General features: G+C 37.8%; 1 protein-coding gene across 6 annotated transcripts in view; it reads right to left on the bottom strand.

Moving 5' to 3' along the window:
* FAM13B (family with sequence similarity 13 member B) overlaps positions 1-20,390 on the bottom strand; it is an 86,670-nt gene that overhangs the window by 29,299 nt on the left and 36,981 nt on the right. For 4 of the 6 annotated variants that reach the window (XM_029216973.1, XM_029216970.1, XM_029216969.1 and 1 more), the window contains 2 exons: positions 10,894-11,049; positions 9,012-9,144 (listed from right to left, as the gene is read on the bottom strand). In XM_029216973.1, coding sequence (XP_029072806.1) covers positions 9,012-9,144; positions 10,894-11,049 — 289 coding nt within the window. The remainder of the gene's footprint in view (positions 1-9,011; positions 9,145-10,893; positions 11,050-20,390) is intronic. The other 2 variants (XM_029216972.1, XM_029216971.1) reach the window with 1 other exon arrangement.

A 20,390-nucleotide genomic window follows, 5' to 3' on the forward strand; every position in this document is an offset into this window, starting at 1 on the left:
AGCAATCAGCAAAGGGATAGAGCAGCCAGTCAAGGAGAAAAAAAAACCCAGAGGAGCGCGATATCCTAAAAGCCAAGTGAAGAAAATGTATCCAGGTAGTAGGCATAATTAATTGAATCAAATTGTGCTCTTAGGTCAAGTAAAATGTGCAAAAGACATAATTAGTGATTTGCAAGAACAGTTTCAGAGGAATGTTAAGGGTAAAGGTTGCCTGGAGGGGATTCAAGCCAGAATGTGAGAAGAGAAATTAAACAGACACAGATAATTCATTCAAGTAATTTTATTATAAAGGAAAGCAGAAAAATGGTGGTGTGGCTAGAGTGGGAAGAAGGGTCAAGAGAGGGTTTTTTCCTAAACATGGGAAAAGTAACAGCCAAAATATTCTACACTGATGGGAATGATCCAGTAGACAGGCAGAAACCGATAAACCAGGAAAGAGCAAAGAGACAACAACAGAAGCAATAACCAAGAATAGATGAAAAGAGATTAATCGAATACACCAGTGGAAGTACGAATATTAATACACAAGTAAAATACAAGTCCAGTAAAAGTAACAACAGCAGCTTAACTTCTGTAAAATGTTTTCCAGCTTATAAAATAACTTTATACTTTTACTTCTTTGGATATTTATAACAATCCTCTAACAGAGGTATTACCTCCCACTTATATAAAGAAAAGCAAAGAACAACTCAGAGAAGTTAGGTAACTTGGTCAAAGTCACACTGCTATTAGCAGGCAAAGCCAGAATACAAATCTCTATAAATTCCTTATTACAGTTATGTTAGCTTATGATTTAGAATGAAAACATGCCAAAGAAAATTTCCTCATTCATTAAGTATATTACCTTAAAAAGTGTTAACAAGGGACTTCCCTGGTGGTCCAATGGCTAAGACTCCACACTCCCAATGCAAGGAGCCCGAGTTCGATCCCTGGTCAGGGAACTAGATCTCACATGCCGCAACTAAGAGCTCACATGCTGCAACTAAAGATCCGGCATGCCACAGTGAAATCCCATGTGCCACAAGTAAGACCTGGCATAGCCAAATAAATAAATATTTTTTAAAAATAAAAAAATAAGAATAAAAAGTGTTAACAAAACTAAACTTTGAAACATGTCTTAGAAAAAGGTTGTTTTGTACATTTATTGAAATTATTTTAAAAACAACGTTACTACTAAAAATTGTGACAGTGAAAATTTACTTTTTAAATGATGTTCATGGGTTTTCCATAATTATGAAAAGATCTCATGTCCTTCAGGAAAAAATCTGGGACATACAGGGCTTTTAAAAAGAACAGGATCTAGGGCTTCCCTGGTGGCGCAGTGGTTGAGAGTCCGCCTGCCGATGCAGGGGACACGGGTTCGTGCCCTGGTCCGGGAAGATCCCACATGCCGTGGAGCGGCTGGGCCCGTGAGCCACGGCCGCTGAGCCTGCGTGTCTGGAGCCTGTGCTCCGCAACAGGAGAGGCCACAGCAGTGAGAGGCCCGCGTACCGCAAAAAAAAAAAGAACAGGATCTAGGGGAAGATGGCGGAAGGGTAAGACGCGGAGATCACCTTCCTCCCTGCAGATACATCAGAAATACATCTACACGTGGAACAACTCCTACAGAACACCTACTAAACGCTGGCAGAAGACCTCAGACCTCCCAAAAGGCAAGAAGCTCCCCATGTACCTGGGTAGGGCAAAAGAAAAAACAAGAGACAAAAGAACAGGGACGTAACCTGCACCAGTGGGAGGGAGCCGTGAAGGAGGAAAGGTTTCCACACACTAGAAGCCCTTTCGCGGGCGGAGACTGCGGGTGGCGGAGGGGGTAAGCTTTGGAGCCGCAGAGGAGAGCGCAGCAACAGGGGTGCAGAGGGCAAAGCGGAGAGATTTCCGCACAGAGGATCGGTACCGACCAGCACTCACCAGCCCGAGAGGCTTGTCTGCTCACCCGCCAGGGCGGGCAGGGCTGGGAGCTGAGGCTCGGGCTTCAGTCGGAGCGCAGGGAGAGGACTGGGGTTGGCGGCGTGAACACAGCCTGCAGGAGGTTAGTGCACCACAGCTAGCCGGGAGGGAGTCCGGGGGAAAAAGTCTGGACCTGCCGAAGAAGCAAGAGACTTTTTCTTCCCTCTTTGTTTCCTGGTGCGCGAGGAGAGTGGATTAAGAGCACTGCTTAAAGGAGCTCCAGAGACGGGTGCGAGCCGCGGCTAAAAGCGCAGACCCCAGAGATGGTCATGAGACGCTAAGGCTGCTGCTGCCACCACCAAGAATCCTGTGTGCGAGCACAGGTCACTCTCCGCACCTCCCTTCCAGGGAGACTGTGCAGCCCGCCACTGCCAGGGTCCCGGGATCCAGGGACAACTTCCCTGGGAGAATGCACGGTGCGCCTCAGACTGGTGCAATGTCACGCCGGCCTCTGCCGCCACAGGCTCCCCACCCCCGCACTCCGTACCCCTCCCTCCCCCCGGCCTGAGTGAGCCGGAGCCCCCGAATCAGCAGCTCCTTTAACCCCGTCCTGTCTGAGCGAAGAACAGACACCCTCAGTCGACCTACACCCAGAGGCGGGGCCAAATCCAAAGCTGAACCCCAGGAGCTGTGCGAACAAAGAAGAGAAAGGGAAATCTCTCCCAGCAGCCTCAGTAGGAGAGGATTAAATCTCCACAATCAACTTGACGTACACTGCATCTGTGGAATACCTGAATAGACAACGAATCATTCCAAATTGAGGAGGTGGACTTACAGAGCAAGATTTATTATTTTTTTCCCCTTTTCCTCTTTTTGTGAGTGTGTATGTGTATGCTTCTGTGTGAGATTTTGTCTGTATAGCTTTGCTTTCACCATTTGTCCTAGGGTTCTATCCATCCGTTTTTTTGTCTGTTTTTACTTTTTTTAAAAAATTTTTTCTTAATAATTATTTTTTTATTTTAATAACTTTATTTTATTTTAATCTTACTTTATTTTCTTTTCTTTTATCCTCTTCCTTCCTTCCTCCCTCCCTCCCTCCCTCCCTCCCTCTCTTCCTCTCTTTCTCTCTTTCTTTCTTTCTACTTTTTCTCCCTTTTATTCTGAGCCATGTGGATGAAAGGCTCTTGGTGCTGCAGCCAGGAGTCAGTGCTGTGCCTCTGAGGTGGGAGAGCCAACTTCAGGACACTGGTCCACAAGAGACCTCCCAGCTCCACATAATATCAACGGCAAAAATCTCCCAGAGATCTCCATCTCAACACCAGCACACAGCTTCACTCAACGACCAGCAAGCTACAGTGCTGGACACCCTATTTCAAACAACTAGCAAGACAGGAACACAACCCTACCCATTAGCAGAGAGGCTGCCTAAAATCATAAAAAGTCCACAGACACCCCAAAACACACCACCAGATGTGGACCTGCCCACCAGAAAGACAAGATCAAGCCTGATCCACCAGAACATAGGCACTAGTCCCCTCCACCAGGAAGCCTACACAACCCACTGAACCAAATTTAGCCACTGGGGACAGACACCAAAAACAACGGGAACTATGAACCTGCAGCCTGCAAAAAGGAAACCCCAAACACAGTAAGATAAGCAAAATGAGAAGACAGAAAAACACACAGCAGATGAAGGAGCAAGATAAAAGCCCACCAGACCTAACAAATGAAGAAGAAATAGGCAATCTACCTGAAAAAGAATTCAGAATAATGATAGTAAAGATGATCCAAAATCTTGGAAATAGAATAGAGAAAATGCAAGAAACATTTAACAAGGACCTAGAAGAACTAAAGAGGAAACAAGCAATGATGAACAACACAATAAAGGAAATTAAAAATACTCTAGAAGGGATCAGTAGCAGAATAACTGAGGCAGAAGAACGGATAAGTGACCTGGAAGATAAAATAGTGGAAATAACTACTGCAGAGCAGAATAAAGAAAAAAGAATGAAAAGAACTGAGGACAGTCTCAGAGACCTCTGGGACAACATTAAACGCACCAACATTCGCATTATAGGGGTTCCAGAAGAAGAAGAGAAAAAGAAAGGGACTGAGAAAATATTTGAAGAGATTATAGTTGAAAACTTCCCTAATATTGGAAAGGAAATAGTTAATCAAGTCCAGGAAGCACAGAGAGTCCCATACAGGATAAATCCAAGGAGAAACGTGCCAAGACACATATTAATCAAACTGTCAAAAATTAAATACAAAGAAAACATATTAAAAGCAGCAAGGGAAAAACAACAAATAACACGCAAGAGAATCCCCATAAGGTTAACAGCTGATCTTTCAGCAGAAACTCTGCAAGCCAGAAGGGACTGGCAGGACATATTTAAAGTGATGAAAGAGAAAAACCTACAACCAAGATTACTGTACCCAGCAAGGATCTCATTCATATTTGATGGAGAAGTTAAAACCTTTACAGACAGGCAAAAGCTGAGAGAGTTCAGCACCACCAAACCAGCTTCACAACAAATGCTAAAGGATCTTCTCTAGGCAAGAAACACAAGAGAAGGAAAAGACCTACAATAACAAACCCAAAACAATGAAGAAAATGGGAATAGGAACATACATATCGATAACTACCTTAAATGTAAATGGATTAAATGCTCCCACCATAAGACACAGAATGGCTGAATGGATACAAAAACAAGACCCATATATATATGCTGTCTAGAAGAGACCCACTTCAGACCTAGAGACACATACAGACTGAAAGTGGGGGGATGGAAAGAGATATTCCATGCAAATGGAAACTAAAAGAAAGCTGGAGTAGCAATTCTCATATCAGACAAAATAGACTTTAAAATAAAGACTACTAGAAGAGACAAAGAAGGACACTACATAATGATCAAGGGATCGATCCAAGAAGAAGATATAACAATTGTAAATATTTATGCACCCAACATAGGTGCACCTCAGTACATAAGGCAAATACTAACAGCCATAAAAGGGGAAATCGGCAGTAACACATTCATAGTAGGGGACTTTAACACCCCATTTTCACTAATGGACAGATCATCCAAAATGAAAATAAATAAGGAAACAAAAGCTGTAAATGATACATTAAACAAGACGGACTTAACTGATATTTATACAACATTCCATCCAAAAATAACAGAATACACATTTTTCTCAAGTTCTCATGGAATATTCTCCAGGATAGATCATACCTTGGGTCACAAATCAAGCCCTGGCAAATTTAACAAAATTGAAGTTGTATCAAATATCTTTTCCGACCACAACGGTATGAGACTAGATATCAATTACAGGAAAAGATCTGTAAAAAATACAAACACATGGAGGCTAAACAATACACTACTTAATAACGAAGTGATCACTGAAGAAATCAAAGGGGAAATAAAAAAATATCTAGAAACAAATGACAATGGAGATACGACGACCCAAAACCTATGGGATGCAGCAAAAGCAGTTCTAAGAGGGAAGTTTATAGCAATACAAGCCCACCTTAAGAAACAGGAAACATCTCAAATAAACAACCTAACCTTGCACCTAAAGCAATGAGAAAAAGAAGAACAAAAAAACCCCAAAGTTAGCAGAAGGAAAGAAATCATAAAAATCAAATCAGAAATATAAGAAAAAGAAATGAAGGAAACGATAGCAAAGATCAATAAAACTAAAAGCTGGTTCTTTGAGAAGATAAACAAAATAGATAAACCATTAGCCACACTCATCAAGAAAAAAAGGGAGAAGACTCAAATCAATAGAATTAGAAATGAAAAAGGAGAAGTAACAACTGACACTGCAGAAATACAAAAGATCATGAGAGATTACTACAAGCAGCTCTATGCCAATAAAATGGACAACCTGGAAGAAATGGACAAATTCTTAGAAATGCACAACCTGCCAAGACTGAATCAGGAAGAAGTAGAAAATATGAACAGACCAATCACAAGCACTGAAATTGAAACTGTGATTAAAAAATCTTCCAACAAACAAAAGCCCAGGACCAGATGGCTTCACAGGCGAATTCTATCAAACATTTAGAGAAGAGCTAACACCTACCCTTCTCAAACTCTTCCAAAGTATAGCAGAGGGAGAAACACTCCCAAACTCATTCTACGAGGCCACCATCACCCTGATACGAAAACCAGACAAGGATGTCACAAAGAAGGAAAACTACAAGCCAATATCACTGATGAACATACATGCAAAACTCCTCAACAAAATACTAGCAAACAGAATCCAACAGCACATTAAAAGGATCATACACCATGATCAAGTGGGGTTTATTCCAGGAATGCAAGGATTCTTCAATATACGCAAATCAATCAATGTGATACACCATATTAACAAATCGAAGGAGAAAAACCATATGGTCATCTCAATAGATGCAGAGAAAGCTTTCGACAAAATTCAACACCCATTTATGATAAAAACCCTCCAGAAAGTAGGCATAGAGGGAACTTTCCTCAACATAATAAAGGCCATATATGACAAACCCACAGCCAACATTGTCCTCAATGGTGAAAAACTGAAAGCATTTCCACTAAGATCAGGAAAAAGACAAGGTTGCCCATTCTCACCACTCTTATTCAACATAGTTTTGGAAGTTTTAGCCACAGCAATCAGAGAAGAAAAGGAAATAAAAGGAATCCAAATCGGAAAAGAAGAAGTAAAGCTGTCGGTTTGTAGATGACATGATACTATACATAGAGAATCCTAAAGATGCTACCTGAAAACTACTAGAGCTAATCAATGCATTTGGTAAAGTAGCAGGATACAAAATTAATGCACAGAAATCTCTGGCATTCTTATACACTAATGATGAAAAATCTGAAAGTAAAATCAAGAAAACACTCCCATTTACTACTTTAACAAAAAGAATAAAATATCTAGGAATAAACCTACCTAAGGAGACAAAAGACCTGTATGCAGAAAATTATAAGACACTGATGAAAGAAATTAAAGATGATACAAATAGATAGAGAGATATACCATGCTCTTGGATTGGAAGAATCAATGTTGTGAAAATGACTCTACTTCCCAAAGCAATCTACAGATTCAATGCAATCCATATCAAACTACCACTGGCATTTTTCACAGAAGTAGAACAAAAAATTTCACAATTTGTATGGAAACACAAAAGACCCTGAATAGCCAAAGCAATCTTGAGAACGAAAAACGGAGCTGGAGGAATCAGGCTACCTGACTTCAGACTATACTACAAAGCTACAGTAATCAAGACAGTATGGTACTGGCACAAAAACAGAAATACGGATCAATGGAAGAGGATAGAAAGCCCAGAGATAAACCCACGCACATATGGTCACCTTATCTTTGATAAAGGAGGCAGGAATGTACAGTGGAGAAAGGACAGCCTTTTCAAAAAGTGGTGCTGGGAAAACTGGACAGGTACATGTGAAAATATGAGATTAGATCACTCCTTAACACCATACACACAAATAAGCTCAAAATGGATTAAAGACCTAAATGTAAGGCCAGAAACTATCAAACTCTTAGAGGAAAACATAGGCAGAACACTCTATGACATAAATCACAGCAAGATCCTTTTTGACCCACCTCCTAGAGAAATGGAAATAAAAACAAAAATAAACAAATGGGACCTAATGAAACTTCAAAGCTTTTGCACAGCAAGGAAACCATAAACAAGACCAAAAGACAACCCTCAGAATGGGAGAAAATATTTGCAAATGAAGCTACTGACAAAGGATTAATCTCCAAAATTTACAAGCAGCTCATGCAGCTCAATAACAAAAAAACAAACAACCCAATCCAAAAATGGGCAGAAGACCTAAATAGACATTTCTCCAAAGAAGTTATACAGACTGCCAACAAACACATGAAAGAATGCTCAACATCATTAATCATTAGAGAAATTCAAGTTAAAACTACAATGAGATATCATCTCATTCCAGTCAGAATGGCCATCATCAAAAAATCTAGAAACAATAAATGCTGGAGAGGGTGTGGAGAAAAGGGAACACTCTTGCACTGCTGGTGGGAATGTGAATTGGTACAGCCACTATGGAGAACAGTATGGAGGTTCCGTAAAAAACTACAAATAGAACTACCATATGACCCAGCAATCCCACTACTGAGCATATACCCTGAGAAAACCATAATTCAAAAATATTCATGTACCAAAATGTTCATTGCAGCTCTATTTACAATAGCCAGGAGATGGAAACAACCTACAGGAGATGGAAACAACCTAAGTGTCCATCATCGGATGAATGGATAAAGAAGATGTGGCACATATATACAATGGAATATTACTCAGCCATAAAAAGAAACGAAATTGAGCTATTTGTAATGAGGTGGATGGACCTAGAGTCTGTCATACAGAGTGAAGTAAGTCAGAAAGAGAAAGACAAATACCGTATGCTAACACATATATATGGAATTTAAGAAAAAAAAATGTCATGAAGAACCTAGGGGTAAGACAGGAATAAAGACACTGACGTACTAGAGAATGGACTTGAGGATATGGGGAGGGGGAAGCGTAAGCTGTGACAAAGCGAGAGAGTGGCATGGACATATATACACTACCAAACGTAAAACAGATAGCTAGTGGGAAGCAGCCGCATAGCACAGGGAGATCAGCTCAGTGCTTTGTGACCACCTAGAGGGGTGGGATAGGGAGGATGGGAGGGAGGGAGACGCAAGAGCGAAGAGATATTGGAACATATGTATATGTATAACTGATTCACTTTGTTATAAAGCAGAAACTAACACACCATTGTAAAGCAATTATACTCCAATAAAGATGTAAAAAAAAAATTAATAAAAAGAACAAAATTCGTCCATAATACCACCAACCACCTTAGCTGACAAGGTAATTTGTTTCCTTCCAGAAAAGTATTTTAAAATAAGGTGTTTTATATTTACTTCTCTACTCAATGATGGTTCCTGACCTCTACTGAGAGTATGTATGTTCCTGGGACTTATAATCAAGGCAAACATGTGTAACAGCAAACATATTGAACTATGGCTTCTGGTATCAAAGGAACACATGAAGCAATCAGAATTGTAATCTAGTACACCTAACACAGAGATTTTTAAGTCTTAGCATTTCTTACCTGGTTATTTTCTTCATCCTCAAATACAAAATCTTGCTGCATAACTTCATTGTCTAAATTAGTGCTAGCCACAGGTTCTGAACAGTCTCTGTTACATTCACTGGCATTAATAATACCATCAGCAATATCAACCCTAGTAATGAAGATTAAAAAGTCAGATCAGGCCACATGTTGAATACGTAATGCTTTAAAATAAATAAATAAAAGTAACAATCTGAAACTTTTCCTTGTCAAAGAAAACTTGTCTTTTTCATAAAGAACCACAGTTTCTTTATCTTGCCAAGTTAGATTATTAAGTGTACAAAGTTTATTTTTGTCTCTCCATGGGATGTTGTGAGGAACCTACCTGGTTTGCTATCCACTTTGAATATTTTCAAAAGCAAACAAATGGTTTTAAAAATAATTTATGTGCCAAAATAATGATTTCCCTTATAAATGCATACTCTAAATCATAATAATGACCTGTTTACTGATTAAAATACAAGTCTAGCACTAGGTACCAGAGTGTCCAACACCTTATCAAGTACAACAGGAATAGCTTCCTACTGCATATTTTTTCATCTTATATAATTTAGAATATGCACAACACTGCAGGTTTTTGTTTACAAAAATGATACCACTATTAATGAGAATATGAGTTATTTCCATAATACTGTCTCAGTATTGGCATAGGTTTTCAGGATCTCTAGCTAACTTAAGGGCAAACTCCAAGAAATCTGCTTATATTACATCCTTTGAAACATTTTCCTACTATTTCCAACTTTTAGATACTGCTTCTTTCCTTCATATTCAACTCAAATACTCCCTAGATCCACTTGTATAGTTCAAATCATACCTTCAAAGCACATAAATCAGGGCCATCATATCGAGCTGCACAGGCTGGTGATGCCATCTATGCAGACTACATGGCACACCTGCAGTTGTACAATACGGTATTCCATAAACATATTCCAAGCATTGGTTTTTATATCCATTAATTTTTCAGTTTCATTTCATACTTGATAGCTAGTCTAGTATACTTGACACATTTGGCCTTTTAAAAATCTAATTCTTAACAACAAAAACAGAATTCTACCCAGTCATCAATTTTTTTTGCCTTCCTATGAATTCTCCAAATTTGGGTACATCTTTCTTAAGATCATGATCGATGCTGCTCTGTAGATCTGTCCCCAAAACAAAAACTGATCAACGCAAACTATGAAATCATTGCACTGTGGTCTCAGAGAAAGGAACCTATATATCCTAAAGTGCAGGGCTGAGGTAATACGAAAGGAGATGAAGCTTTTTGTTATTTAAATGTAACAAGTCAGATGAAAAGTGGAGTAACATCACACAGTACATAGAGTACTTTTAACTTACACAAATTCAATTATTAACAGCTAACCTAAAACAAAGGCATGTAGGGAGGGCAAAGGCTGGAGGCAGGTGATAAGTTAAATAGCAAAGGATGATTCCATCTACCATTTCACACAATGACCATGTGCACTAGGAGTGATGTCAATCTGCTGTCCCTGTACCTATCTGTCTAGATAACTGCATGTCATGGTGTGACCACTTGGAGAACAGACTATAGTTCTACTTTTTTTAAAGTTATTTTTCATATAACATGGATCCTAAAAGTAAGCTTGCTACTTCATCTGGTGTTCACAGGCTGTGTTGGACTTAATGCCTACTACCTTAATGGAAGACTTATGAGATTTTCAATGTTAAGAAGTATACACAATTTATATGCAAGTATATACAAAGTCACTTTTCACACTGACTTTCAGAAATGCTCAAGTAAGATGACACCCCATCATTTAAGAAAAAATACAGTTTTTTAAAAGAAAAAACAATTTTATAACTCAATAAATAACAGTAAAATGTTTTAAAAGTTTCTTACTGGTTATTAGATCCTTCCCCATCACAATTAACACTTCCTGCTTCATTATTACACACCAGACTTTGCTGTTGTAAATTCTTAAGATCATGATCTATGCTGCTCTGCAGATCAAAAAGGTGCTGTTCCACAGCTGCTCTAATTGTTCTTTCTAAAATGCTATAAAACAGAACACATTTTAGTGGGAAGCAGTCACCCTAACTAGTTATTTGGTCACATAAACACAAACTTTAAAATGTACAACCAGTTTAAAAAAAAAATTTTATAATGGTATATAAATGAACAGGCTAGAGGGGAAAAAGAAATAGGAAAACATAATATTGGCTTAAATTTTTAAATGAAATTTGCCCAAATAAGATATACAAATCAATCATAATGTCACTATTACTACTGAGGCATGAATGATCACTTGGCCCAGTAATTCACTCCTCACCTCAATACATATAAAGCCATTTAAAAAGACTTCAGGGAATTCCCTGGCGGTCCAGTGATTAGGACTCCGCACTTCCACTGCAAGGAGCACGGGTTCGATCCCTGGTCAGGGAACTAGGATCCCACATGTTGTGTGCCACGCATGCATGCATGCATGCATACATACATACATAAATAAAGCAGCCATTAAAAAAAAAAACTTCATAAAAAAGCTCTTTTGACATTTTCAATCATTTCAGAAGATCAAAAAAAATCAACTGAGGGGCTTCCCTGGTGGCGCAGTGGTTGAGAGTCTGCCTGCCGATGCAGGGCACACGGGTTCGTGCCCCGGTCCGGGAAGATCCCACATGCCGCGGAGCGGCTGGGCCCATGAGCCATGGCCACTGAGCCTGCACGTCTGGAGCCTGTGCTCCGCAACGGGAGAGGCCACAACAGTGAGAGGCCCGCGTACCGCAAAAAAAAAAAAAAAATCAAGTGAAAAAAAGTTCATCTTTATTCTGTATGTGAGTGTAATTCATTCCTTCTTCATTTGTTCTGACTGAAGTACATAAAATACTGGTTTCACTGCCTTATATACAATCCTTCCTCTAAAGTAAGTATAATAAATACATGATTTTAATTTCTACAGTTTAGTAATATTTTTTTTTAATTTTTAAATTGTCTTCTGTAAGTATACTACTTATTCCACAGAGGCTGGTAAGATGCTGATAGGAGATATATGGGCACTGTAATCAAAGAAATAAATCAGCTATAAAATTTTCAATACTAAATGACTATAAAATGTGGTGAAAACTGCCACATTTACACTACCCTTGATACACCCAGGAGAACATGCACTAAGTTTATTATTCTAATTTTCTAAAGAAATTATTTTTCACATAAGAAGACCCTTAAAATACATACTCTGTGTGTGTGTGTGTGTGTGTGTGGAGGGGAGGGGGGGCCGCAACTACTTCATCTGGCGCTTACCTGGAAGGAACACTGACCTATTCCAAGCCTGAAAGGAAAAAAACTGACTACTGGGCCAAACAAAAGTACCCATCTAGGATAGTATGGAGGCCTCAATTTTGGCCCTGTACTCCTTGCCAGAAGTAATAGCACATGCTCCTACTCAGAGGATATTCTCAGGCTACAAAAATAAAAGGCAAAATAGAAACTAAAATTCACATCATTCATTGCACTGGTAACAGACTTTCCCTAGCAAATTTTGTACCACAATATCTACTGATACTTATAAAAACAGACAATAGACTCGTTTTTACCACAATTATCGAAAGTACAACTTAAAACCCACAAAATGGATACTAAAATGTTTAAAATTAAAGTGTTGGTGAGGATGTGAAGCAAATAGAACATTCACATAATGCTGGTGGGAATGTAAATGTTCCAACCACTTTGAAAGCCAGTTTGGCAGTTTTCTTATAAAACCTACCAAGTGACCCAGCAATTGTACTCCTGGGTATTTACACAAGAGAAATGAAAGTTTAAGTCCATAGGAAGACTTCCACAAGCATAGCAGCTTTATTCATAATAGCCAAAAACGGCAATCAACCCCAACAGGTGAATGGATAAACAAAGTGTGGAATATCCCTATGGATATCCCATGGAATATACTTAGCATTTTTCTATAAAAGTCTTGAACAACTGATACATACACTAACATGAATCTCAAAAAACATTACACAAGCAAAAGAAGCCAGACACAGGGTACCTATTCTATGAGATTCCATTTATAAGAAATTCTAAAACAGGCAACATTCATCTATATAGTGACAGAATGCAGATCAGTAATTGCCTGGGGCCAGAAACTGCAGGGGTCAGGGGGAGAATTACTGTAAAGATGCACATGAAGAGATGGAAACAGTCTCTATCTTGACTGCCATGGTTGTTAACAGATATATACGTATAGGTGTTCATCATTCATAAAATGAATACATTTTATTGTGTGAAAAATACATCTCAGTATGATTTTCAAAGGAAAAAAATCAGTAAGAGAAAAAAACTAATCTACAATAATCAAAGTCAGATAGTGGCTACTTTTGGGCAACAGAGAGATTGGTAGCATTTGAGAAGGGACAGGAGCAGGGACCCAGGTGGGGGTTATACAAGTTGAGTTCATTTTTTGATAATTCAATGGCCTTATGATTTGTGAACTTTTCTGTATGCAAATGATTCTTCATAAGAAGAATCATTTTTAAAAAGTAAATTTAGTTTTATGAGGATCCTCTGTAAAATGTGCCAACACATACTCTAACCAACATGAGGAAGAATGTCTATCAGGTTAATAGTCTCAGGATTGTCTGTAGGAAACCAAATGAACACCATTTACTATTCATCCAACAATCTTCAGGTCTCCCTTAAGCAAACACATCGGTAGCAAATTGCACCACTGCTTTATCAGACAACAGTAAGCCATCCTGGTTTGGCACACATAACTTCTCTAGCTTTAAAAAAAATTTTTTTTAACTGCCAATATTATACTAGTTTTCATGAATGAATTATTCTTAGCTAAATGCTTTCATGATGATACCCTCAAGGAAAGTACTTAAATTTTTTTTCATATTTAAATGAAATCATTTAATCATTTTCATTTCTGAAATCAGGAAAAGCTGGGGAGAAAAATCACATATATGTGCACAAAAAACAGTGTAGCCATCAGTCTATTTCTAGCAGTTTCAGATGAGCTGAAAGTTAAATATTTAGTGACTTTTGCAGAAAAAAACAAAATACCAAAAATGATAAATGAGGCTTTCCCCAAAGGGTGTTTAAATGTCAACTAGGATATTAGATCTTTTTCTGATATTTTGCTACAACGATTTGTTGATTATATTTTTAATTTTGGTTATAGGTTGCTATTTCATTATAAAAGTTAAATCTGGTATATTTTCCTTAGTAACTTAGCAGTCTCTAAGTTTAGATAATTTGTTACCTATTTAGAAACATTCATTTTACTTTTAATACTGTTATCCACTGACAGTGCAGTATGTTGAATGGTGTGGAGAAAAAATATATATCTAACATCACATTCTTGTCACCATTTAATTTGTGATTTCTGGTGAGCTTTTACTGTATCTTACAACAAATATTCAAAAAGTTCCAATTCTCAACTACATAGTCCATCAGTCTGTTACTAAAGCCTTCTATCATGTTTTAACTTTTCATAGGGTTTACATCATCTCTCTGTTCTTTTTCAAATTTGCCATTGTTAGCCATCTACTCATTCTCCCAGAGGGATTTTCTCACCCTTTTTTATTAGATTAGATTATCAATAAAATGCTAGTGGATACATGGACACAAGACACTTTACAAAGAATCAAATAAACAAAAGAAAAATAATCACTCAACATCACTAATCATCAGGGAAATGCAAATCAAAACCACGAGAAACCTCATATCTGTCAGAATGGCCATGATCAAAAAGAATACAAATAACAAATGTTGGTGAGGATGTGGAGAAAAGGGAAACCTTGTACTCCGTTGGTAGGAATGTAAATTGGTGCAGTCACTATGGAAAACAGTATGGAGGTTTCCAAGTACACTCAAAATAGAACTACCAGCAATTCCACTCCTGGGTATATATCCAAGAAAACCCCCACTAATTCGAAAAGATACATTAACTCCAATGTTCATAACAGCATTATTTAGAATTGCCAAGATATGGAAGCAACCTAAGGGTCCATGAACAGATGAATGGATAAAGAAGATGTGGTGTATGTGTTTATACACACACACACACACACACACACACACACACACACACACACAAATGGAATACTACTCAGCCATAAAAAATAACAAAATTTTCCATTTGCAACAGCATGGATGGACTTGGAGGGCATTATGCTAAGTGAAATAAGTCATACAGAGAAAGACAAATACTGTTATGATATCACATATGTGGAATCTAAAAAAATAACACAAGTGAACTTATTTACAAAACAGAAACAGACACACAGACACAGAAAACAAACTTATGGTTATGAAAGGGGAAAAGGGGAGGAGGGGAGAGATGAATTAGGGCCGCCTGTATCAGACTCTCCTGAAGTAAGAGTGTTATTTTATTGGAGATCCGGACCCTACTCTAGACCTCAAATACCATAAAACCAAAGTAAATAAGATAGTATGGTACTGGCACAAGAATAGACATACAAAACAGAAACAGACCCATGCTTGATTTAGAACAAAGATGCTACTATGGAAAGCAGGGAAAGAACAGTCTTTTCAAAAACGAGTACTGCAACAATTTGGTATCCATACTGAAAAAGGTAACTTGGCAACCTCTGTCATACACTACAGACAAAAATCAATTCCAGGTAGATTACAGACCTAAACAAGGAAGGTGAAATGATACAAGTTTCAGAAGATAATACAGGGGTGTGTATTTAGGAAAAGATTTCTTAAACAGGACACAAAAAGCATTAATCACAAAGTGAAAAGAATGATAAGCTTGATTAAAATTGGGAATTATTCATCAGAAGACACAATACGAGAAGGAAAAGGCATAACACACAATGAGGAAAATACATTTACAACATATATTTTTAAAGGGCTCCTAAAAAAGGGCTTCGTTTTCAATAAGAAAAAGATAACCCAACAAAAAATAGGAAACAGACTTGAACAGGCATCTCACAAAAGAAGAAATTGGTCCTACACATATGAAAAAGGGATGGACCTTATTAAAATGACAATGAAGTACTCAAGAATGTGAAGCAATGGGAAGGCTCACACACTCTCAGAATGAGAACTGGAGAAAGCACTATGGAAAACAATTTAGCAATAGTTACTTAAGTTGAAAGACAGTAAATGTGCATGCATGTGTGCACCAGAAGATGTGTACAACAATGTACACAGCAATGTTACTCACAATAGTCAAAAATAAAAATAATCCAATTTTCCAGCAACAGTAAATTGGATCATTGTGGTGCCATCATATAATGGAATACTTTACAGCAGTGAAATGAACAAACCACAGTGACATGTGACCACATGGCTAAAATTCTCATACCATGTTTAGTGAAAGAAGCTGGATCAAAAAACACATACAGCAAGTTTAATTTTCATAAAGCTCAGAAATATATAAGAAAGTGATTGCCATAAAAGTCAGCATAGTTGTTACCTTTAGTGGAGAGGGAGATCAGGATTGTGAGAGCTACCAGGGTGTTTTCAGTGCTTAGTTCTAGATCTGGGATATTTGGATATTTGCTTTTTACTAACCTGTTTTGATATACATTTGTTTTATGCCCGTTTCTGTATGTATAATTTCTTTCCCAGTTAAAAACAAAAACAAAAACACTTTAAGAAAGTAGATTCCTTGGTCCCTCCCCAAACCTCTGAGGTAGGACCCAAGAGTTTACATTTTTAATAAGCACCAGTGATGGTTCTTATCCATACTAACAAACTTAAGAAACACTGGCCGAGATCTATACCTAGGCTCCCAAAAGATTAAACTTTAATAATATTTTCCAGGGACTTTCCTGGTGGTCCAGTGGTAAACAATCTGCCTTCCAATGCAGGGGATGCAGGTTCTATCCCTGGTCAGGAAACTAAGATCCCACATGTCACAGGACAACTAAGCCCGCGCGTCACAACTACTGAGCTCGAGCGCCTCAATGAGAGAGCCTGCGTGCCGCAAACTACAGAGCCCACACTCTCTGGAGCTACCGTGCCACAACCAGAGAGAAGTCCGAGTGCTGCAACAAAGAGACCATGTGCTGCAATGAAAGATCCTGCATGCCTCAACGAAGATCCCGTGTGCTGCAACTAAGACCCAACACAGCCAAAAAAATAAAGAAAATAAATAAATAAGATAAATAAGTATTAAAAAAAATAATAATAATATTTTCCAGTTATCTAAAGGAGCCAAACAGAACAAAAGTTCTAATGGTCTTAAATTCGATGAGTAGAGACTTCCCTGTTGGTCCAGTGGGTAATACTCTGCGCTCCCAACACAGGGGGCCTGGGTTCAAATCCTGGTCGGGGAACTAGATGTCACACGCTGCAACGAAGATCCTATGTGCTGCAACTAAGACCTGGCGCATCCAAAATAAATAAATAAACAAATATAAAAAAAAAATTCGATGGGTAGGCAGAGGATTTGATCTTTCAGTTTCCTATCCCTTTTAAGTGCTATGGGAATTAAATTTAAAATATATAAAAGTAGTCATCAGCAAGCTAGATTATTAGTATGAAAGTAAAGATTCCCTACCCCAAAAAGCTATAGTAAACAAATCAAATAAATAGATTTTGTACTTTACGAGTCACACCGAGGCTACAAAGTTGACTGTAAAACTGTTCTCTGAATTTCTGAAGGAAAAAGGACTGATTTAGTTTTCCGATTTCAAGGAATTTAATTATTCTTTATTTTCAGACTTTTGCCAAGTTCTGTGGGGAATAAAGCACTTATGTACAAACCAAGGCTAACATACACCTACAGCTATAAAAAAGATTTATCAATATAGTTATGCATCTGCAGAAGCAAAATAACATAAGTATCATAAGAATGTGAGTTCTGATTAACAAAGACACACAAAAAATAAATGCTGACAAATTCAAGGTCAAATTACTTAGGTACTACAGACAGATGCCATAAAGGCCACTTAAAAATCCTAACTGTTTTCATTAAACCACCAGACGAAAAGGGCAAACAATAAATCACAAGGGTCACATGTATTTTAGGCTTCAATCAAGTATAACGTTAAAGACTGTAGTCATTCTGACCTTCTTCTCCCTTCTGCTGTTAACTCTATTTTTAAATCTGTGTAGAATCACATAATCTTCTTGAGAACACAAAATCAATCTTGCAGCCACTTATCCAAATTACTATTTTTTGTAATTCAAATACAATTATCATAGGGAACTACTATTATTTTAATCTCCCAATTGCAAATATTTAATATTACAAATAATACTTCAATAAAAGTACTGTAGCTCTGCTTCAATTAAATCTGATAAGGATCATTTTACCTGTGTAACAGAGCCTTGCAAGCCATTCTAGGCACTGTGTCATATCCTAACAAAAACATAAGGTAAAGTGACTTCAAATATCATAAAGGATGGTGACAGGCTTACAAAAACTGCTGAGCAATCAGAGCTGCAGTCTAAACGGAAGCAGGCTGCAACATGAGGTCACTACTGACAAGGAGGAACCCAATCAACAGTCCACAAATTTTTTCCCAAGTACTAAATAAGCAACTTGGTGGGAGATAGGGAAAGGGGGACAAAATTTTGAATCTGGCTGGAACGCCTATAAAAATATTTAAGCCTAACCCAGTGTAAAGCAGAAAAAAAAGTCTGTTTGTTTTCATTAATCACACTATATCAAGAGTTATAAATTATGACATTGCTGAAACAGCTGCACAATAGGTAGAGAACTACTGTTCACTCATCATCCATTTTCAGAAAAGCATTAATGGTTTTTCAAATCTAAAATTAGGATAATTTCCAGATAATTCATGCAAGAGCCCCACTAAAAAGACCATTTAAAAAACTGTGGTTTCGAAAAATAAATATATAAAACAGGGACTTCTCTGGCAGTCCAGGGGTTAAGACTCAGCACTTCCAACGCAGGGGCAAGGGCACAGGTTTGACCCCTGGTCAGGGAACTAAGATCCCACATGCCGCACAGCACGGACAAAACAAACAAACAAACAAAAACAACCCAAAACCACATATCCCCTTCCAGTCAAAAGCAAAACGCATTTCTTCACTTTCCCCATCAACTTGGGAATACCCTATACCTATGACAAGAGCAAGAGTAAACTGGAAAGATGCCTCACTATTAGAAAGTTAGTCAATAAGCTGTAACAACCACAAGTCTTTAAAATGTCAAATGCATAATTTTCAGGGCAATAGGAAGGAGGAAGAGAACCTGTCAATATCTATTATGCTCTGATACTTCAAAAAATGTTTAACTTTAATAAAATCATCACCCAAAGCATAAATTCTACTTTTTCCCACCCAACATTTCTGATACTCCCACCAAAGCACATTTTCCTCTCTTTGCACTTTTAAGTGGAATCTAGCTAGCAAAAATGTGGTGAATTGATTGTCAACTGAAATATTCTGCAAACTGCTTATTTAATAGATTTAAAGGAAAAAGTTACTACTACATTTCTCTCACCCCTATAGTCAGCTGAAGGCTTATTTCTTCAATAAGGTATCCACAGAATGAAGTGCAAACCAATTTGCCTCAACTCAGAGCTCTTTCTTAATCACTACACCTTTCCTGCATCACAGCTAAAATCGAACCATCATAAGCTAATGAACTCACCAAAATGAAGCCCTAGCATCAACAGTACATAAAAGATAGTATCAAATTCTTCATTCTTTCTAAATTCCAAGTTTTAGCAAGGCATTAAATTAAGAGCACAACTTTAAATGAACTTTATAATAATGTCAGTGAGCTGGTTTTTTATTTGTAGTTCTGGAAGCAATATAAATTAAAAATTAACTAACCTCAAGCCAAAATAAACCTTTCCAATACAGCCTAGGAAAAAGACTGTGAAAAGCACAGGGAAAATAAAGAACTCTTTCAGAACTCTTCAATCTCCCTTTAAATTTTTAAAAGGTAAAGATTCCCCTAACATTTGTATATGTAAATAAGGCCAAATACTAGATAAACATGTGAATATAAAGCAATAATTTTTCATCTACAGATACAAGGCACTTTAGAAGCAAGCTTGAGATTTCCAAGAACTTCATGGATAAGACTGAGCCTCAGAAGCAACCAAAACTTCTGCCTTTTACGCACCCTAGGCTACCCACACTCTAAATCCCACCATTTTTTCCACTCAACTCAGCTCAAATCTTAACATATGGAACGGCAAACAACGTACAGAAATAACAGATGTATAAATAAGTCAATCAATACAACTCATACATGAATATTTAAACCACTGGTTCTCAAAGGGTGTTCCATGAAACAAAAGATCAAAACTGTTTTCATAACATTTGCTTTTTTCACTGTGCTGATATTTGATGATACAAAATCAACGGTGGAAAAACATTCCTTGGGGTCTTAGCATTAAGTCCAGGCAAGTGGTATCAAACTATACCATGGCCATTGCATT

This window comes from Monodon monoceros, unplaced genomic scaffold, assembly GCF_005190385.1.
Source record: "Monodon monoceros isolate NGI ecotype Baffin Bay Population unplaced genomic scaffold, NGI_Narwhal_1 Super_Scaffold_12, whole genome shotgun sequence".
NCBI lineage: Eukaryota > Metazoa > Chordata > Mammalia > Artiodactyla > Monodontidae > Monodon > Monodon monoceros.